The sequence below is a fragment of the Asterias rubens genome, chromosome 19 (genome assembly GCF_902459465.1).
Source record: "Asterias rubens chromosome 19, eAstRub1.3, whole genome shotgun sequence".
Classification (NCBI taxonomy): domain Eukaryota; kingdom Metazoa; phylum Echinodermata; class Asteroidea; order Forcipulatida; family Asteriidae; genus Asterias; species Asterias rubens.
In genome coordinates, this window is record NC_047080.1 from 2,662,150 (window position 1) to 2,677,346 (window position 15,197).

A 15,197-nucleotide genomic window follows, 5' to 3' on the forward strand; every position below is an offset into this window, starting at 1 on the left:
CAGCTTGCACTTTCGGTCGCCTGTAAGAAGAATGTGTGCAATGTACGTGTGAATCACGACTGCGAATCTCATTTTAAAATGGATGCAAGTTTTTTAAAGGAACTGGACTCTATTGATTAAAACAAAAAAATGTACCTACGGTTTTACAAAACAAAATGTTGACATTATACTTTGCTGGTCATGAGGTTCTTAAATAGTAAGCTGATGCGAAGGAACATTACATAATAGGTTTTTGCTTAACATAAACTGACAAACCTGTAGAAGTTTGAGATCGATCGGCCATCTGGGTCACGAGAAAATAGTGAACACCCGAGTACATATTTTGCATTGCACCGATGCCAAAACAAAAATTAATAAAACGATGATGTTTTTTATCCTTCCTGTACAAAGGCCTACCTTTAAGCGTACAGCAACCTAATAGTGTAAGCTCCTCATTAATTTGTTGGTCTGTTTTACAACAATTTTGACAAAGTGGAGGCAGCTGTTCTACTTCTAATAAATCTGTGCTCCCATAGATGAGACATTAATCTTACTGAAGGAGACCATCGTGAATGTGATGATGTTCAGGACTTTAGATTCTCCGAAGAGTACGTTCATCCCGACGTTTGATCCCAAACAAACTTGTGAAAATAACAGGTGCACTCGCTTCCAAGAAGAAGACGAATTGTGTGTTGTCTAGTTGTGCTTAAAGGCTTTATCCGTAGTGTATTCAGTGTGTTTGGGACTTAAGGGGGGGGGAGTGTGCCGGGTTGATTCCCCCCCAAACGACATTGCAATATTTTTCCCACTGCCGCTGTGATTGGCTCTCTACGTCAAAATTACGTCATCAAGAAATTGGCCTGCTCGTTTACCAAATCATTGCAATGCCGTTTGGAGAAAAAAAACAAGCTGCCGGCGAGAGGGTCTGGGAGGGAGGTTTTACCCTCTGTCGTCAAATCGGGCCTACTATATACGTGTCGAGTTTTGATTGTTGATTAACTTAACTTAACTGTGTATTAGACAAACGACAAAGCATTCACAATATAAGACTGACAATCCCTTTAAGACAATAATACAGACACACATCTCATCACAGATGACCACGCCCTTTATATGCACCACCTGTCGAGCCATCAGAATGACACAATTAGGCGTCAGACGAGATTAGCCACAATTAGGCGTCAGACGAGATTAGCCGAAATAATAATGGTTGCAGTGACAAGGTTTCTTGTTTGTATTTATTCGTCACATCGAGCCGATGACAAAGAACATATCTATTGGAATAACAATTCATTTATTGATAATTTTTGTTGAATGCTTCGACGCATTGTCATAAACTGACAAATCCAGCGCAAGAATTTTCACGCTTTTGTGTAAAGGATTAAAAATAGAATGGAATTCCTTTCTGTTAAAGCCTTCGTATTATTATAAATATTGTAATTGTTTATTGATAAATACATTGTGTTTATTATTAAAATAACGTTAAAATTTTGACCATATCCCTGTCGGATAAACCAAAAAGTTTAATTGCCGTGACAACTACCAGTAGATGGCGCCATACTTACCGCACAATGAACCAATTCAAACCTATTAACTTCCATATCTGGCCCTCAAAATCTGTTCATCCGTAAGTCCAGGGCCTGCTACATAATGATAAAGAGGCTGATGCTCTGTTTTCTTCCTATATAGTGGGGTGCACCCTTGATGCACTTAGTAAGAAAAAAATCCACCCAGACAACACCGCTGTATTGACAATAAAGCTAAATAGTTGCTTCTATGGGGAAAGGGATGAACTGGCTCAAACATTTCTGACAAATGACAAAATAAAAATACTGTGAAATAGAAATATCTTTCCATAATGTTTTATTACAACAGCTTTGCTTTCCAAGTATAATATATTTCTTACAATATGATACGATCAATCAATCAATCTACAAAAAAAAGGTTTTGTTTAAATTACATCATAACTCACTGGCATCAATATCTCTGTATTCAGTAAAAAAAAAAACACTTTTACCTTATTAAGAATGAACCAAGCGATCACAAAAATCAAGATATATTTTTCCTGTTTGATTGAAAATGACACCTTCACCAATATTAAATAATTTTGGAAGCTACATGCATAATATTTACTTATTTTATAAATTTCTATGATGTAACTCATGCAAGCTGTTATAAAAATTATCTATATGAACTACAACATACATTATACAAAGGTTTAGTGTTTGTTTTAATTGCAAATACTGCTACTGCTGGTATAACTTAAAGTCACTGGACACGTTGCGGTACCCATATCGTTGCGGTACCCGCTGCCATAACATAGGATTCGAACTGCCTCTGGCTACCGGGCAACCTCGGTAGTCTAGTTGGTAAGAAACTGCTCTAGAATTGCAAGGGTCGTGGGTTCGAATCCACCTGAGTTACATGCCTGTGATATTTTTTCACAGGACTCGGGGAAAGTACCGAGTATACAGTGCTAACACACATTGGTGTATGGGTAAAAAAAAAAAAAAATTAATATTCTTTATCCCTGATGCAAATTTAACATCTATTATATCGTTGCAGTACCCACTGCCAAAACATAGGATTCAAACTGCCTCTAGCTACCAGGCAACCTCGGTAGTCTAGTTGGTAAAACACTGCTCTAGAATTGCAAGGGTTCGAATCCCACTCGAGTAACATGCCTGTGATATTTTTTCACAGGACTCGGGAAAGTACTGAGTATACAGTGCTAACACACATCGGTGTATGGGTAAACAAAAAAAACAAAAAAACTTTATCCCCGATGCAAATTTAACATCTATTACACTGGACACTATTGGTAATTGTCAAAGACCATGTAGTCTTCTAACTTGGTGTATCTCAACATATGCATTAAATAACAGACCTGCGAAAATTTGAGCTCAATTGGGTGTCGGAGTTGCGAGATAATAATGAAAGAAAGTTGTGTGCTTGATTTCGAGACCTCAAAATCTATTTCCCGAGGTCTCAAATCACATTTGTGGAAAATTACTTATAATCCACTGGGCTTCGTCAGCAACAGCATTCCAACCATAGCTACTCTCAAAGCCATTGACTCGGCAATGGCCTTTACTACTGTCGTTGAATCAAGATAATGTACATCATAAATAATAAATTTCAAATTTGCCTCAAGGATAAATAATACCATTTTGTTTTTACCGTTATTACAACAATGTGCGTATAGCACTCTTTAATTTGTTTTTGAATCAAGATATGGTACATTCTTTGTTAAATTAACAAACTGCTGCTTCTGTATTGGCCTGCTTACTATTATTGAATCAAGATATGTTATAACCTTTGTCGACAAACTGCTGATTCTGTTACTGTCTTTGAATCATTATTCCATGCACCATTGGTAATAATTATTGTCGACACTACTGCTACTGATATGCTTACTATTATCAGAATCAAGATATTAAAAGTAAAGCACTTAAAATATAACAAACTACTGTTTTATCTATGGCTTTTTGTTTCTATTCAATACTGCCACCATGGCAACTAAGCTGTGTATATAATATAATTTTTAATTTCAATAAAACTCTATGTGTTACAGACAGCGTGATACATGTTTAAACAACATGTACGCTACAAGGTTGCTCCTCGCGATTCTCCTCAACAAGTTGAAGCGTTTGTTGGGCTAACCTTCTGACGATGGGGATAGTTCTCGGGTTATTGCATACCTCCTTGAGCAGCGGGAGTCCTTCTTCCTTCTCCAGAAGTTTACAGTACTTGGAAGCTGGAAAATGCAAGCCAAAAATCAATGTGAGTCAGACAAACTTACTTTGTACCTTTGAAACACGAAAATCTGCGACGCAGGACAAAACTGAGTTTTGAGGACTAAGACCAATACCTGTAGGTCTGAAAGGTAGACCAGGCCTCAAATTTAATCCACAACACCCTCAGTAAGTGCAAGGCTGCCCTGTGCTTTTACTCCGGTGCCCTTTGCAAGGCTGTCCTGTGCTTTTACTCCGGTGCCCTTTGCAGTGCTGCCCTGTGCTTTTACTCCGGTGCCCTTTGCAAGGCTGCCCTGTGCTTTTACTCCGGTGCCCTTTGCAGTGCTGCCCTGTGCTTTTACTCCGGTGCCCTTTGCAAGGCTGCCCTGTGCTTTTACTCCGGTGCCCTTTGCAAGGCTGCCCTGTGCTTTTACTCCGGTGCCCTTTGCAAGGCTGCCCTGTGCTTTTACTCCGGTGCCCTTTGCAAGGCTGCCCTGTGCTTTTACTCCGGTGCCCTTTGCAAGGCTGCCCTGTGCTTTTACTCCGGTGCCCTTTGCAAAGGTACAACTTCCTCAAATAAGTGCCCCTTACCAAGTGCCCCTTTCAAGAGTGAAGTTCTAAGGCCGTGTCCGAAACGGCGACTTCGGCTACAGCTACGGCTAGATTGCGCGCGTCTGCTATTCTTCAACACTGGTAGATGCGCTGATCTAGACGTAGCTGTAGCCGAAGTCGTCGTTTCGGACACGGCCTTAGCCTGTTAGACTATTTAGGGAGATAAGATTAAAATAAAACAAAGCAAAAACAATGTGGCAAATGCATCTACATGTCTGCTGATGGCAACATTTTCTGAAACAAAAACCCAGAAGGGACTGTGAAACTTACGTGAGACGGTGCATAGGTTGGCGAGAGCCCACACAGCCCAGTGTTGTACGACCGGTGTATGCTCAACCAACAGCAAGCGGAGGATAGGTCCAAAGGATCTGAAGGGATCAGACATCAATATGTTAGGCCAAGTAAAAAATAAAAAACATGTTTCGCGTCCCCGCCCGCTTCCTTTTTACAGGCCGCCTCCTTTTTTATTTTATTTTTTATTTTATATTTTTATGCACATTATTATTATTATTTTTTTTTAAATAGGGTTATTTTAAATGATCTCAGCAAAACAATCTGAATGTCTTGTCTGAATGCCTCGACTAAATTGTTTCATTTATGTTTTGTGTATTTCAGAAGTAGAAAAAACAATGGATATTTGACATTTTAACAAAGAATGGCGGCCATCTTGAAATAAAAAATAAAAAATAAAAAGCCCCTCTTCCTCCTTTTTTTGAAAAACCCGGACGTGAAACATGTTTTTTTTTACTCGGCCTTATGCCACAAATTATCAGACAAGAGAGGTGCATGGAGTCTTGGGCCATGGAGGGAAAATATACACCTGAGTATAATTTCCCAAAGAGCTAAAGATTGATCAGAACTGCAAATCAATCACAGTTGCTTAGTAAAGTGTGATGTCACAACACAAATCACTATGGTAATGCAGACAATTTGTCCTTACAATGAATTGTATTGTCTTGTGAAATCAAGCCTAGGGCCCGGTAGCATAGAGCTGCAATTCAGCAGAGAAACCAGTCACACATTGCAAAATATGTGAAATGGTAATTTGGTTGGTAATCTCAGTCTGGTAATAAACATTTTGATGTGCCTAGCTAATTTTTGTACTTGAAGGCAGAGGACACTATTGGTAATTACTCAAAATAATTATTAGCATAAAACCTCACTTGGTGACGAGTGATGGGGAGTGGTTGATGGTATAAAACATTGTGAGAAACAGCTCCCTCTGAAAGTGACATAGTTTTTGAGAAAGAAGTAATTTTCAAAAAATTTGATTTTGAGACCACAGATTTAGAATTTGAGGTCACGAAATCAACCATCTAAATGCACACAACTTCGTGTGGCAAGGGTGTTCATTCTTTCATTATTATCTCCCAAATTCGACGACCAATTGAGCTCAAATTTTCACAGGTTTGTTATTTTATGCATAAGTTGATATACACTAAGTGAGAAGACTGGTCTTTAAGCAGCTCTAAGAAATTGGCTGAGTTAAAGAATTTCAGAGATATAGCTACTCATAGCCCCTCACCTATAGTTGATATTCCTCTGTGTGTTCAACTCCCAGGAGTCGATGGCTGTGGTCATCTGTTGCAGGACCTCACATCGTTGAGGGTGCTCGATGCTCCAGGTGGACGGACCATCGGCAGCGATGTGGGCGAGGGTACCTGCAGCGTTGTAGCTTACCTCGATACCGTCGCTCCAATCCCCAAGGAGCTCCCTAAGTATGAGAAAGAAACGTCTTAAGAATTGTCATCAAATATCGTGGGTAAATATGGTCCTAAAGATTTCTTTACAATCCACACAATTATGAAAATTAGCCACTAGACACTATTGGTACCGTAATTACTCAAACTAATTGTTAGCACAAAAACTTACTTTTTAACGAGCAATGGGGAGATGTTGATAGCATAAAACGTTGTGAGAAACGGCTCCCTCTGAGGTAACGTAGTTTTTGAGAAAGAAGTATTTTCTGACTAAAATATTTGAGTTAAATTCGAGACTAGCATCTGAAAGCACATAACTTGTGCGACAAGGGTGCTTTTTCTGCCATTATTCTCTCGGAACTTCGACGACCAATTGAGTTTCAATTTTCACAGGTTTGTTACTTTATGTAATATGTTGAGATACACCAAGTGAGAGGACTGGGCCCAATTTCATAGAGCTGCTTAAGCACAAAATTTTGCTTATGCAAAAAATTCATTGCTTAGTAAAATCAGATTACCGGCCAAGACCCCACTCAATTGTTATGCTAAGTAAACAACAGCTAAATACTAGTCATAAGCAATGTATATGGCATGACATTTTGGCCAGTAACATGTGTAAAATAAGCGAGCTATTTTCGTGCTTAAGCAAATTTTTCGCTTAAGCAGCCCTATGAAATTGGCCCCTGGTCTTTGACAATTACCAAAGGTGTCCAGTCCCTTTAAAGAGAGGCTCCAAGGTCAAATTCAGTTTTGTAATCCAAACATTTTCAAATAGATGGGGTCCTTATGAACGTGAACAAAAACATTACAAGTCTCAAAACTCATGTTAAAATAATGTGGGTGAAATTAAATTTATGATCACTATCTTAGCCTTACATGAAGACTGATGCATAATTCATGAGATGTGGGCGGAGTCCTTGGACCTCAGCGACGTTACCGATCAATCCCATCATATTCCTAAGAAGCTCTGGTTTGTCTGGGAATGCCTGTTGGAGCAGTCATAGGGAGAGATACTGGTTAGCCAATTTAGAGTTCAGGATTAATGTAGGTGTTAAAGCTAGGGGGACTGTTTTTGTCAACAACGGAAATTTTAATGTCCAAAATTTACATTTAGGCGATCTTTGTAGATTCAAATTTGTCAACATAGTTTTAGCAAGTGAGAGTTCAGGAATAATGTAAGTATTACACGTCAAGTCTGCGTTTGGTTTTTGTCAACAACAGAAATTCAAATGTCCAATTTGAAAATTCAAATTTTCCACCCTTAATTTTGCCCATTACCATCTTTATAACAAGTAGGCTTTCGAATACAAGTTGGCAAGTGTTGTGACACTTAGCTGACAGAAACACCAACAAGAGATAGTGGAAGACAAGAATTGTGTTGCTTGTTTTCCTTTGCACGTGAAAATCTAAACTAACTGATAAACTGACCTCTCTGCATCTGATGAACAGTTCCATTCCCTTGCCGTCCAAAAACATCTGACAGTTGTCAGCAGTTTCATCTGTAGAATGATTAGATAAAACCAAGGAACCAAGACCATAAATATACAAGATTAATGAGTATTTATCGGTTACTGCCACCGATTTCACCAAACTCCTAGTTAGGATGCGTTTTAGGACGCTTTTCTCGTCCTAACTCGAGATAGGAATAATCCCAGCGTTTCTTGAAATCGGCTGCAGGTCAAAGTTTAAAGGTATAGCCACAGTTACATTTGTTGTCACTGTAACATTGATTTATAGACAACATTACAAAGAAAGATGGAATGAAAGTCACATGTGCAACTTTCAGCTGAATACAGTGTCTACTTGCTGAGAAAACAGCAACCAGCTGTGAAGGCTCATTCACAAGAATGTTGAATCGATCCTCATTTAGCGACATTCACAAATGGACACCAACCCTCAGAAATCTGAGAAACAATTCACGCATGGCTTTCGTTCATCTACAGATAAAACCAGACTTACTGAGCACAAAGTTTTCCAACGCACTCTACAATCCGCTGCTGATCAGACATTGAGCTCAGCAACATCACTTCAGATGTTAAAGAAAAGGCCTACAATTTAATTTGTTTCACCCAGCTTTATCAACCGCTGTGATCTAAATGAAACAGCGGTATATAAATGCCTTTTGTATTGTATTGTATTCTTTCATTATTTTCATGCAACTTCGATTATCAAATGAAACCAAGTTTTGAAAGGTTTGTTGTTTTATGCATATGTTGAGATACACAAATTGAGAAGACTGGTCTTTGACAATTACCAATAATGTCCAGTCCCTTACACCATTGATATCATGTACTATTGTCAATCACCTGTTACATTCCACAGGGTGCTCCACGCTGTCTCCATGACCTCATCACACCTGTTCCTCTCCAGCCTATCCGTAATCAGACTCAGCATACACTATGGAAAATGAACCAATTATCTTATAATTGTCAATCATCGACAAGGGGAACATACTGGCTTTGTGAGGTGTTGTTTTAACACTACACAGTGTGGACCTGAGAACAAAAGAGGTCCACATAATGTCGGGACTTGAAACACTATGTGGACATCAAAACAACATCTACAATGTTGAATTATGTAATTTTCCATAAGTGTACAGAACAAAGGTATGTCCACACAGTGACTGCAACACTGAGCTTTGTTTGTGTGAGTAGGTATACACGGGACCTATAGCTAAAGAGATAGGGTCCACAGTTCGGGGAAAGGTCCAGTTTGAAAACGTGTACAAAACTAATGGGAGATGTTGGCAAAAAAAATAACAAATTTTAAAAAAAGAGGGACAATAGGGGGTCCACGGTTGCAGATGTTTACAAGTTTTGGTAGGTGTGGGGGATGGGGGAGGGGGGTTACTAATGACGATGTGGCATTTCAGATTGAAGCTTTAAAATGAGAGAGTTTGAGTTCTCACCTTAATGATACCTAGTCTTCCTACAAGCAGTTTCTGCTCTCCTTCCACATGGCAGACAATAGAGTTACACATGTGAACGTAAATCCTCTGCAGGAGACCGTGGGGATCTTCCGTCTGGGCTAACTTTACCAGGTTCTTGACGACGCGTTCAAACTGCCAGCGGAATTCATCCGGGATGCGGAAGTTTAAGAGGGTGAGTCCACAGTTCTGGAGGAGTGTCATGCTGTCTGTTATCGTCTCTATTGCATCCAGGAGACATGTTATGATTGCTCTAAAAAAGAAAGAAAAAAAGAAAGGAAAAAAAACAGTAATTGCAGTGGTGCCATGGATTGCTGTCATGCTGTCTGTTATCGTCTCTATTGCATCCAGGAGACATGTTATGATTGCTCTAAACTATAAATAAAAAATAACAAAAATACATGTGTTTGTATGTGTTTTTTCATGTTTGCTGGCAAATAAAATGAAATGAAATGAAGTGCCCTGAGCCTCTGCAAGGTTTTAATTAAACTTACATTTTCCCTATAGAAGTGCCCCTTACCGGAGGACAACTGCTTTGCCCATTCAAGAGCAAAGTTAAAGGCCTGCCCTTACCCGAACCCAACCTTTGATCTCATATTTTAACATAGGTATTTGAAAACAGGTAGCTAGCTTACTGTCTGTGGTGTATGCTGAGTTGATTGTTGTAAGTACCTCTCGTCAGATGATACAAGGAGGCGCTGGAAACAAAAAATGAGCAAACATTCATACAAATTCACAGGAGTCAAACTGGCCATCTCATCGCCTGGGCCAAATTTCACAAAACTACTTAAAGCACATAAAGAAGCCAAGCCAAACAAAGTTATGTTTGCCAGAATATGGTTACCAGCCAAACTACCATGTCACATAAACAATCTGTGACTGGTATCCTGCTAACTTCTGCTAAGCAAAAATCAATAAATATTGATGAATTTTTGTTTGCTAAGTAGAAAGGAGCAGGACGCAGTCATAAGTTGTACATGTGAGTAGTGTGGTTGGTTTGACTACTAACCTTACTCAGTCAGCAGAAAAGAGTCAACAAAACATGCATAATTTTCAGCATGTAAACACATTGTCACTTATTTTAGTAGTATCAACCAAAACCAGCTGATGCACTTTTTTTTTAAAATAGGTTTTCTTGAATATTACATCATTTCAGAGGGAAGTATTTCACAGAATAAATGGTTCTCAAATGAACTTTTTGTAATTAGTACAACATAAACAATGTTACAGAAGTTTGCACAGTCGTTTTGCTGTCAGTCTGTATCTTAGTCGGGCTGTCTGTTTGTTTGTCTGTTTCTTCCCTACCTTCCTGACACCTGGACCTGGTTATCTCTTGGGCAGTACCTCATTGCGGCCAAGATGAGCTATTTTGGGGTAAAATCATAAAAAACAAACAATTTAACCATTCATTTTTCAAATTGACACTTTGGTCGAATTCCTACTAATTTCTACTAGACCGTCACCTTCAAATGGTTTACAGGAAAGTGCGCCTTATAAATGCTGTATTGTTATTATTACTAGTATTATTATTACTATTATTTAACCACTTGGCCTTGACACGTAATGAAGGACAAAAGGTCAAAGGTTAACAGTAACAAGTGTCATGACCAGGAACCCACACCCTGATGAATCAGCAACCAAAACAGGAGTCCGATGCACCAAACCACTTGACATTGACATGCCATGAAGGGTTAAAGGTCAAAAGGTTATCAGTAAAATTACCTCCACTGCTCTGGATGGATTGACACACTCGACGGCACGCAAGAGTTCAAAGAAACTGTTCAATCCCTCAAGGAGGTACGACCTTCTCTTCAGGTACACCTCAATAGTATTCAGAATCTGATCCTCGCTGAAGACGCCAGCTACCTGAAAACATCAATCAAAATTGTGAACCTTCAAGGTTAAGAAATGTTCATAAGTATTTCATCCTTGAAGTTGACTAGAGCAGGCTAGTCGAAACATTGAGACAAATTATAGAACTCACTCCATGGCAGTGAAGTTGTTTAAAATAAGAACATCCCCGATCCACTAAGTAATTGTCTTGATTTTTCTACCTCCCCAGGTAGCACTTAATAAGCAGGACAGTTCTTTTCAGAACTAAGAATTCCAAAGTCTACTACTCGACAGTACAACAAGTAGCAATACAGAACATGTCTTGTTTTGGGGTTTGGTCTTTTTGCCCCAACACCTACAGTCTTGGTCTTGGATAGTTGAGGTCTTAAAACCTAAAATGGGAGACTTTGGGACACTAGGTGGCAGCAGACTTACCAGGTAAATTTCCATTGCTTACATAGTTCTGAGCATGCGCAAATGACCGAGAACAATGGATTTTACCTGGTAAGTCTGCTGCAACCAAGCATCCCCAAATTCTCCCGTTGTCCCAATGTGAGTAAATCCTGTTTCATACTTCCTACGAATGCAATATGAATTCACTTCACATTCGCAGGAAGTATGAACCGAGCTTAAAGACTAACCTTTATGGCTGGAAGGTGTTCCAACTCACTCTCGTCCAACCCTAACAGTCCAAGAAATTCCAACGGTTTGGATAAACCACGGAGGCCTGCAATGCTGCACTTCATCCTCTGTGTGTCCCCATCTGCCCCTTGATATACGGAATCTTCATTCTCCACGGTGTCTGTTTTGTCTTTAAGTTCAACTTCATCCAGAGAGATGTGATCTTTTGTCTCCTCTCTGCTCAAGGAAATAAAAAACAAACAACAAAACTTCAGTGTCAAAAACTGTGAAACAACGAGCCAAATAACTATTGACTATTCATGCCTTATGCTATGGTGTCCAATGCTTCTGCTGTCAACAAGGTTCCAATACAAACTATTTCCCATAGAGGTGCCCCTTACCAGACGAACAATAATTGCTGAGCCCCTCCAAGAGCCAAGTTCAAGGCCTGCAGAGGCAATAGACCTTTTCGCAAATACCGGGGCGCGCGCGTAAAGCTAGGAATTAGGTGCATTGTGGTCTTGCTGGTATCCAAATTTGATCCATATATATCCCACAATGCACCTCATTCAACAGTCTGCGCGTGCGCATTGGTATTTGCGATAAGGTCTATACAGCCTTGGGTGCAGCTATTGTGATGACCTGTTGACCAGGAGATTCAGGAGTTTTTGAATCAAGACAATAAAAAAAAAACTACAAACAACTTCTCACCTGTGTGTTGTCGTCTTTCCTGCCTCGATGAAATGGCCAGAGATGTCAAGCGAGCTCAGATGAGGCAACGATTTCACCATCGTCTTCAAGAAGCTATTTGTCAATGTCAAAGGCAAGTTGGAATCCGCAACGGATATGTCCAAATGCCTGCAAGAAAAATGGTATTATGCCACAATGAGGTCAGATGGATAGTAAAGGTCAATGTAAGGTCAGACTGATAGTTAAAGTCAAAATGAGGTCAAATGGATAGTTGAGGTCAATATAAGTTCAGATAAATAGTTGAGGTCAATAAGGTCAGATGAATAGTTAAGGTCAATATAAGGTCAGATGGATAGTAAAGGTCAATATAAGGTCAGATGGATAGTTAAGGTCAATATAAGGTCAGATGGATAGTTAAAGTCAATGAGAGGTCAGATAGAAGACCAAAATTGAAACATCAATTTATGAAGTACCTTAGCTCCTTTAGTGAACATAGAAAGTCTGGACCACTCGATACCAAGTTACAGTCATGCAGTACTAACGACCGTAGCTGAGCACTCAAGGGTCTCAAGAACGTTAGGTCGTCGCCCTTTAATAAAACTCTTGAGAGGTCTAATGACACAAGGTTAACCAGGGGTTGGAGTAGCCTCTCGAGCTGATCAGTGCTCAGCTCAGTGAATCCAATGTTTAAAACACGAAGATTCTCCAAAGGAAAATCACAGAGGTCGTGTCCGAACCCAGCTAGAAGAAGAACGTTCTTGCTGATATCCAAGACTTTAAGTGACGTCTGTTTAAATAAATCGGGCAGGCATTCAACCGTGAGTTCTCGACAGTTACTTATGTTAAGTTCAAATAGTTTATGACGAGCCAACGATGCGATGGTTCGGTTGGAGATGTTTGATCGGTTCAGGTTCACACGTTGAAGGGCCACTTGGTCCGTGTTGCAAAACACTGACATCAGGTCATCCATCTTGTCCCTCTCAAGGGCTTGGTCGCAGAGTCTTGCCACCATAAGGTCAGCAATATTGGAAGGGATGAAGACATCTTTAAAGACGGTAACTGGTGTCTTGTCGGGGCTGACGACAGTGCAGAACGTCTCAATGTGAGTGATGCAGTATTCGATGAGGAGATCCAGTAACTTGGGGGCGGTGAGAGGAGGGGAACTGACGGCCATTGTGAAACATCAATAAGTTACGTTTCCATGGTAACAACCAAAACTGTTCATCTGAAAAAGTTAAGATTTTTTTTTTGAAATCCAAGTGAATATTAAAGGTTAACGTTGACACATCAAAAGATGTGATTTAATCCAGTTTTTAGGGATGAAATTAAGTAACAGAGAGTGATGTTTTGAACACCAACAAGCCGAATGTAGAATTAGTACACTTGCGGACGTGTTTTGTAAAAATCACTTTAGAGAGTTGGCTCCGAGACCATAATTTCTTTTCTAAGAGGAGCCATCACTCCTTCCCACCCCCCCAAAAAAGTATACAACATGCATGTATCATCAGCAATGAATTAATACTTAATCGCTGACATAATAACACTTTTAAAAAGTAAACAATTTGAGATCACAAACCATTCCCATTAATATTATTATTGACAGATCAATTAGTTTACCTTTTATTTATACATTTATTTATAAGTCAAAGCAAACAAGTATTTATGTTCATTAATTACATCTGACATGAAATAATTAAACAGTTCATTAAAAACAAAATAACACTGCCATTGGGGATACTCAACAAACTAGACAAAGGAAACTAAAAAAGACGAAACCCCAACACATTACACAAGTAAAGGAAATATAATTTAAATGCCATCGATCATAGAGTCCTTACTCTATGTGCATCGATCAATCAATACTATTTTGGAATTGTTTTCATTCACTGATTCGAAAATTAGAAGACAATCAATACAAATCATTTGTTGACAGACAAGTTATAATTAGATGTATTTGAGCTTTGGGTCTCATTTTTGTTGTCAGCCACGTCAACAAACTTTTTCACTGCTTTGCTAATCTGCATTCTGTGAGTGTTACTGTTAGCGAAATTGAAAAACAAGAACTTAGTTAGTAGATTAGAAGTAACATCCCGGACTGAAGAAGTTTACAACAGTTGTGTTAAAATCTGCCTGACTTTTGCTCGTTATTCCTGATTATAGAGAAATAAGGACCTTTAATCAAAATATTACCACACAATTAAAAAATGTACAAATATGTCAAGATCAATCACAAACAATCACTTGGCCTTACCTGAAAAAACAACAACAGCGCATTCTGGACTTTCGTGATTTGACATGTGAACTATGGTACCCGACGTGTGATAGAGCAGCGTAGGTTTTCACTAACACTGATAAGCCAATGCCGTAAATACACGAATTGAAAAAAAATATGACAGGGACCCGTCTATCAGAAGATGTGGGCGGGGCCAAGAGTTTTAAAAGAGAGGGATTCGATTAGTCGAGGGAGTGAATACTTTATAAATAATCTCAAGATACTAGGGTCCCTTCCCACCTGTGATAATTTAAGGGTAAATAATAAATAGAGAACGTGAACAAAATTCGCCTCTTACTTTTTATTGTAAAATTCTTCCTCCCCTGAGTGTCTGGGGAGGGGTAGAAAACCTCCTCCCCTGATATGATGAGCGGGCTGCTCATCTTATAAATGCTCAAACAAAATGGGAAAACGTAGGCATAGGCCCTGTTTTCACATAATATTATACTTATATACAATGTTAACAACAAGGTTAAATGTTTTAATTGATTGAAACAATACATATATGGGGGAAAACTTCCTTCCCAATCCCACCCCATTTTCAAAATGTTGGTTTTTGGTGAATCCTTACATTACATCCCGCTTCATCACTGACACTTGTTCAGCAGAGCAAAGCGGTTCAGAGATCCAGGGACTTGGGCCCACCGCTGCCACACGTCAAGCCATGGAGGTAACAATCTACAAACACAAGAAAACATTCCCGGTACTATTAGTTAAATACTGAACTTAACTTGATAAATCAATTGAATTTAATTTGTTTTACCAAAAATTAATTGAGATCGCCAACGATGAGGAGATGTCACATACTACGTCGGCTCATCTAATTTACA

General features: G+C 39.2%; 1 protein-coding gene across 1 annotated transcript; it reads right to left on the bottom strand.

The window, feature by feature from the left end:
* Positions 1-2,926: 2,926 nt before the first annotated feature.
* On the bottom strand, positions 2,927-14,403 carry LOC117303504 (protein zer-1 homolog). Its single transcript, XM_033787728.1, has 14 exons — positions 14,347-14,403; positions 12,569-13,320; positions 12,117-12,263; positions 11,426-11,642; positions 10,674-10,817; positions 10,257-10,315; positions 9,587-9,649; positions 8,934-9,204; positions 8,332-8,422; positions 7,454-7,524; positions 6,902-7,011; positions 5,851-6,039; positions 4,596-4,693; positions 2,927-3,736 (listed from the first exon to the last, which is right to left on the bottom strand). Exons 2-14 carry the CDS (start codon positions 13,267-13,269, stop codon positions 3,570-3,572), a joined length of 2,328 nt encoding a protein of 775 aa, XP_033643619.1. The 5' UTR covers positions 13,270-13,320; positions 14,347-14,403; the 3' UTR covers positions 2,927-3,569.
* Positions 14,404-15,197: the final 794 nt, after the last annotated feature.

Bases quoted from the DNA above. Each gene is read 5' to 3' on its own strand.
- LOC117303504 (XM_033787728.1), bottom strand. From the start codon at position 13,269: ATGGCCGTCAGTTCCCCTCCTCTCACCGCCCCCAAGTTACTGGATCTC. The intron at 8,423-8,933 runs GTGAGAACTCAA...CATTTTCCATAG, and splicing joins GAAGACTAGGTATCATTAAG to TGTATGCTGAGTCTGATTAC. The intron at 7,012-7,453 runs GTCAGTTTATCA...CTGCTCCAACAG, and splicing joins TGTTCATCAGATGCAGAGAG to GCATTCCCAGACAAACCAGA.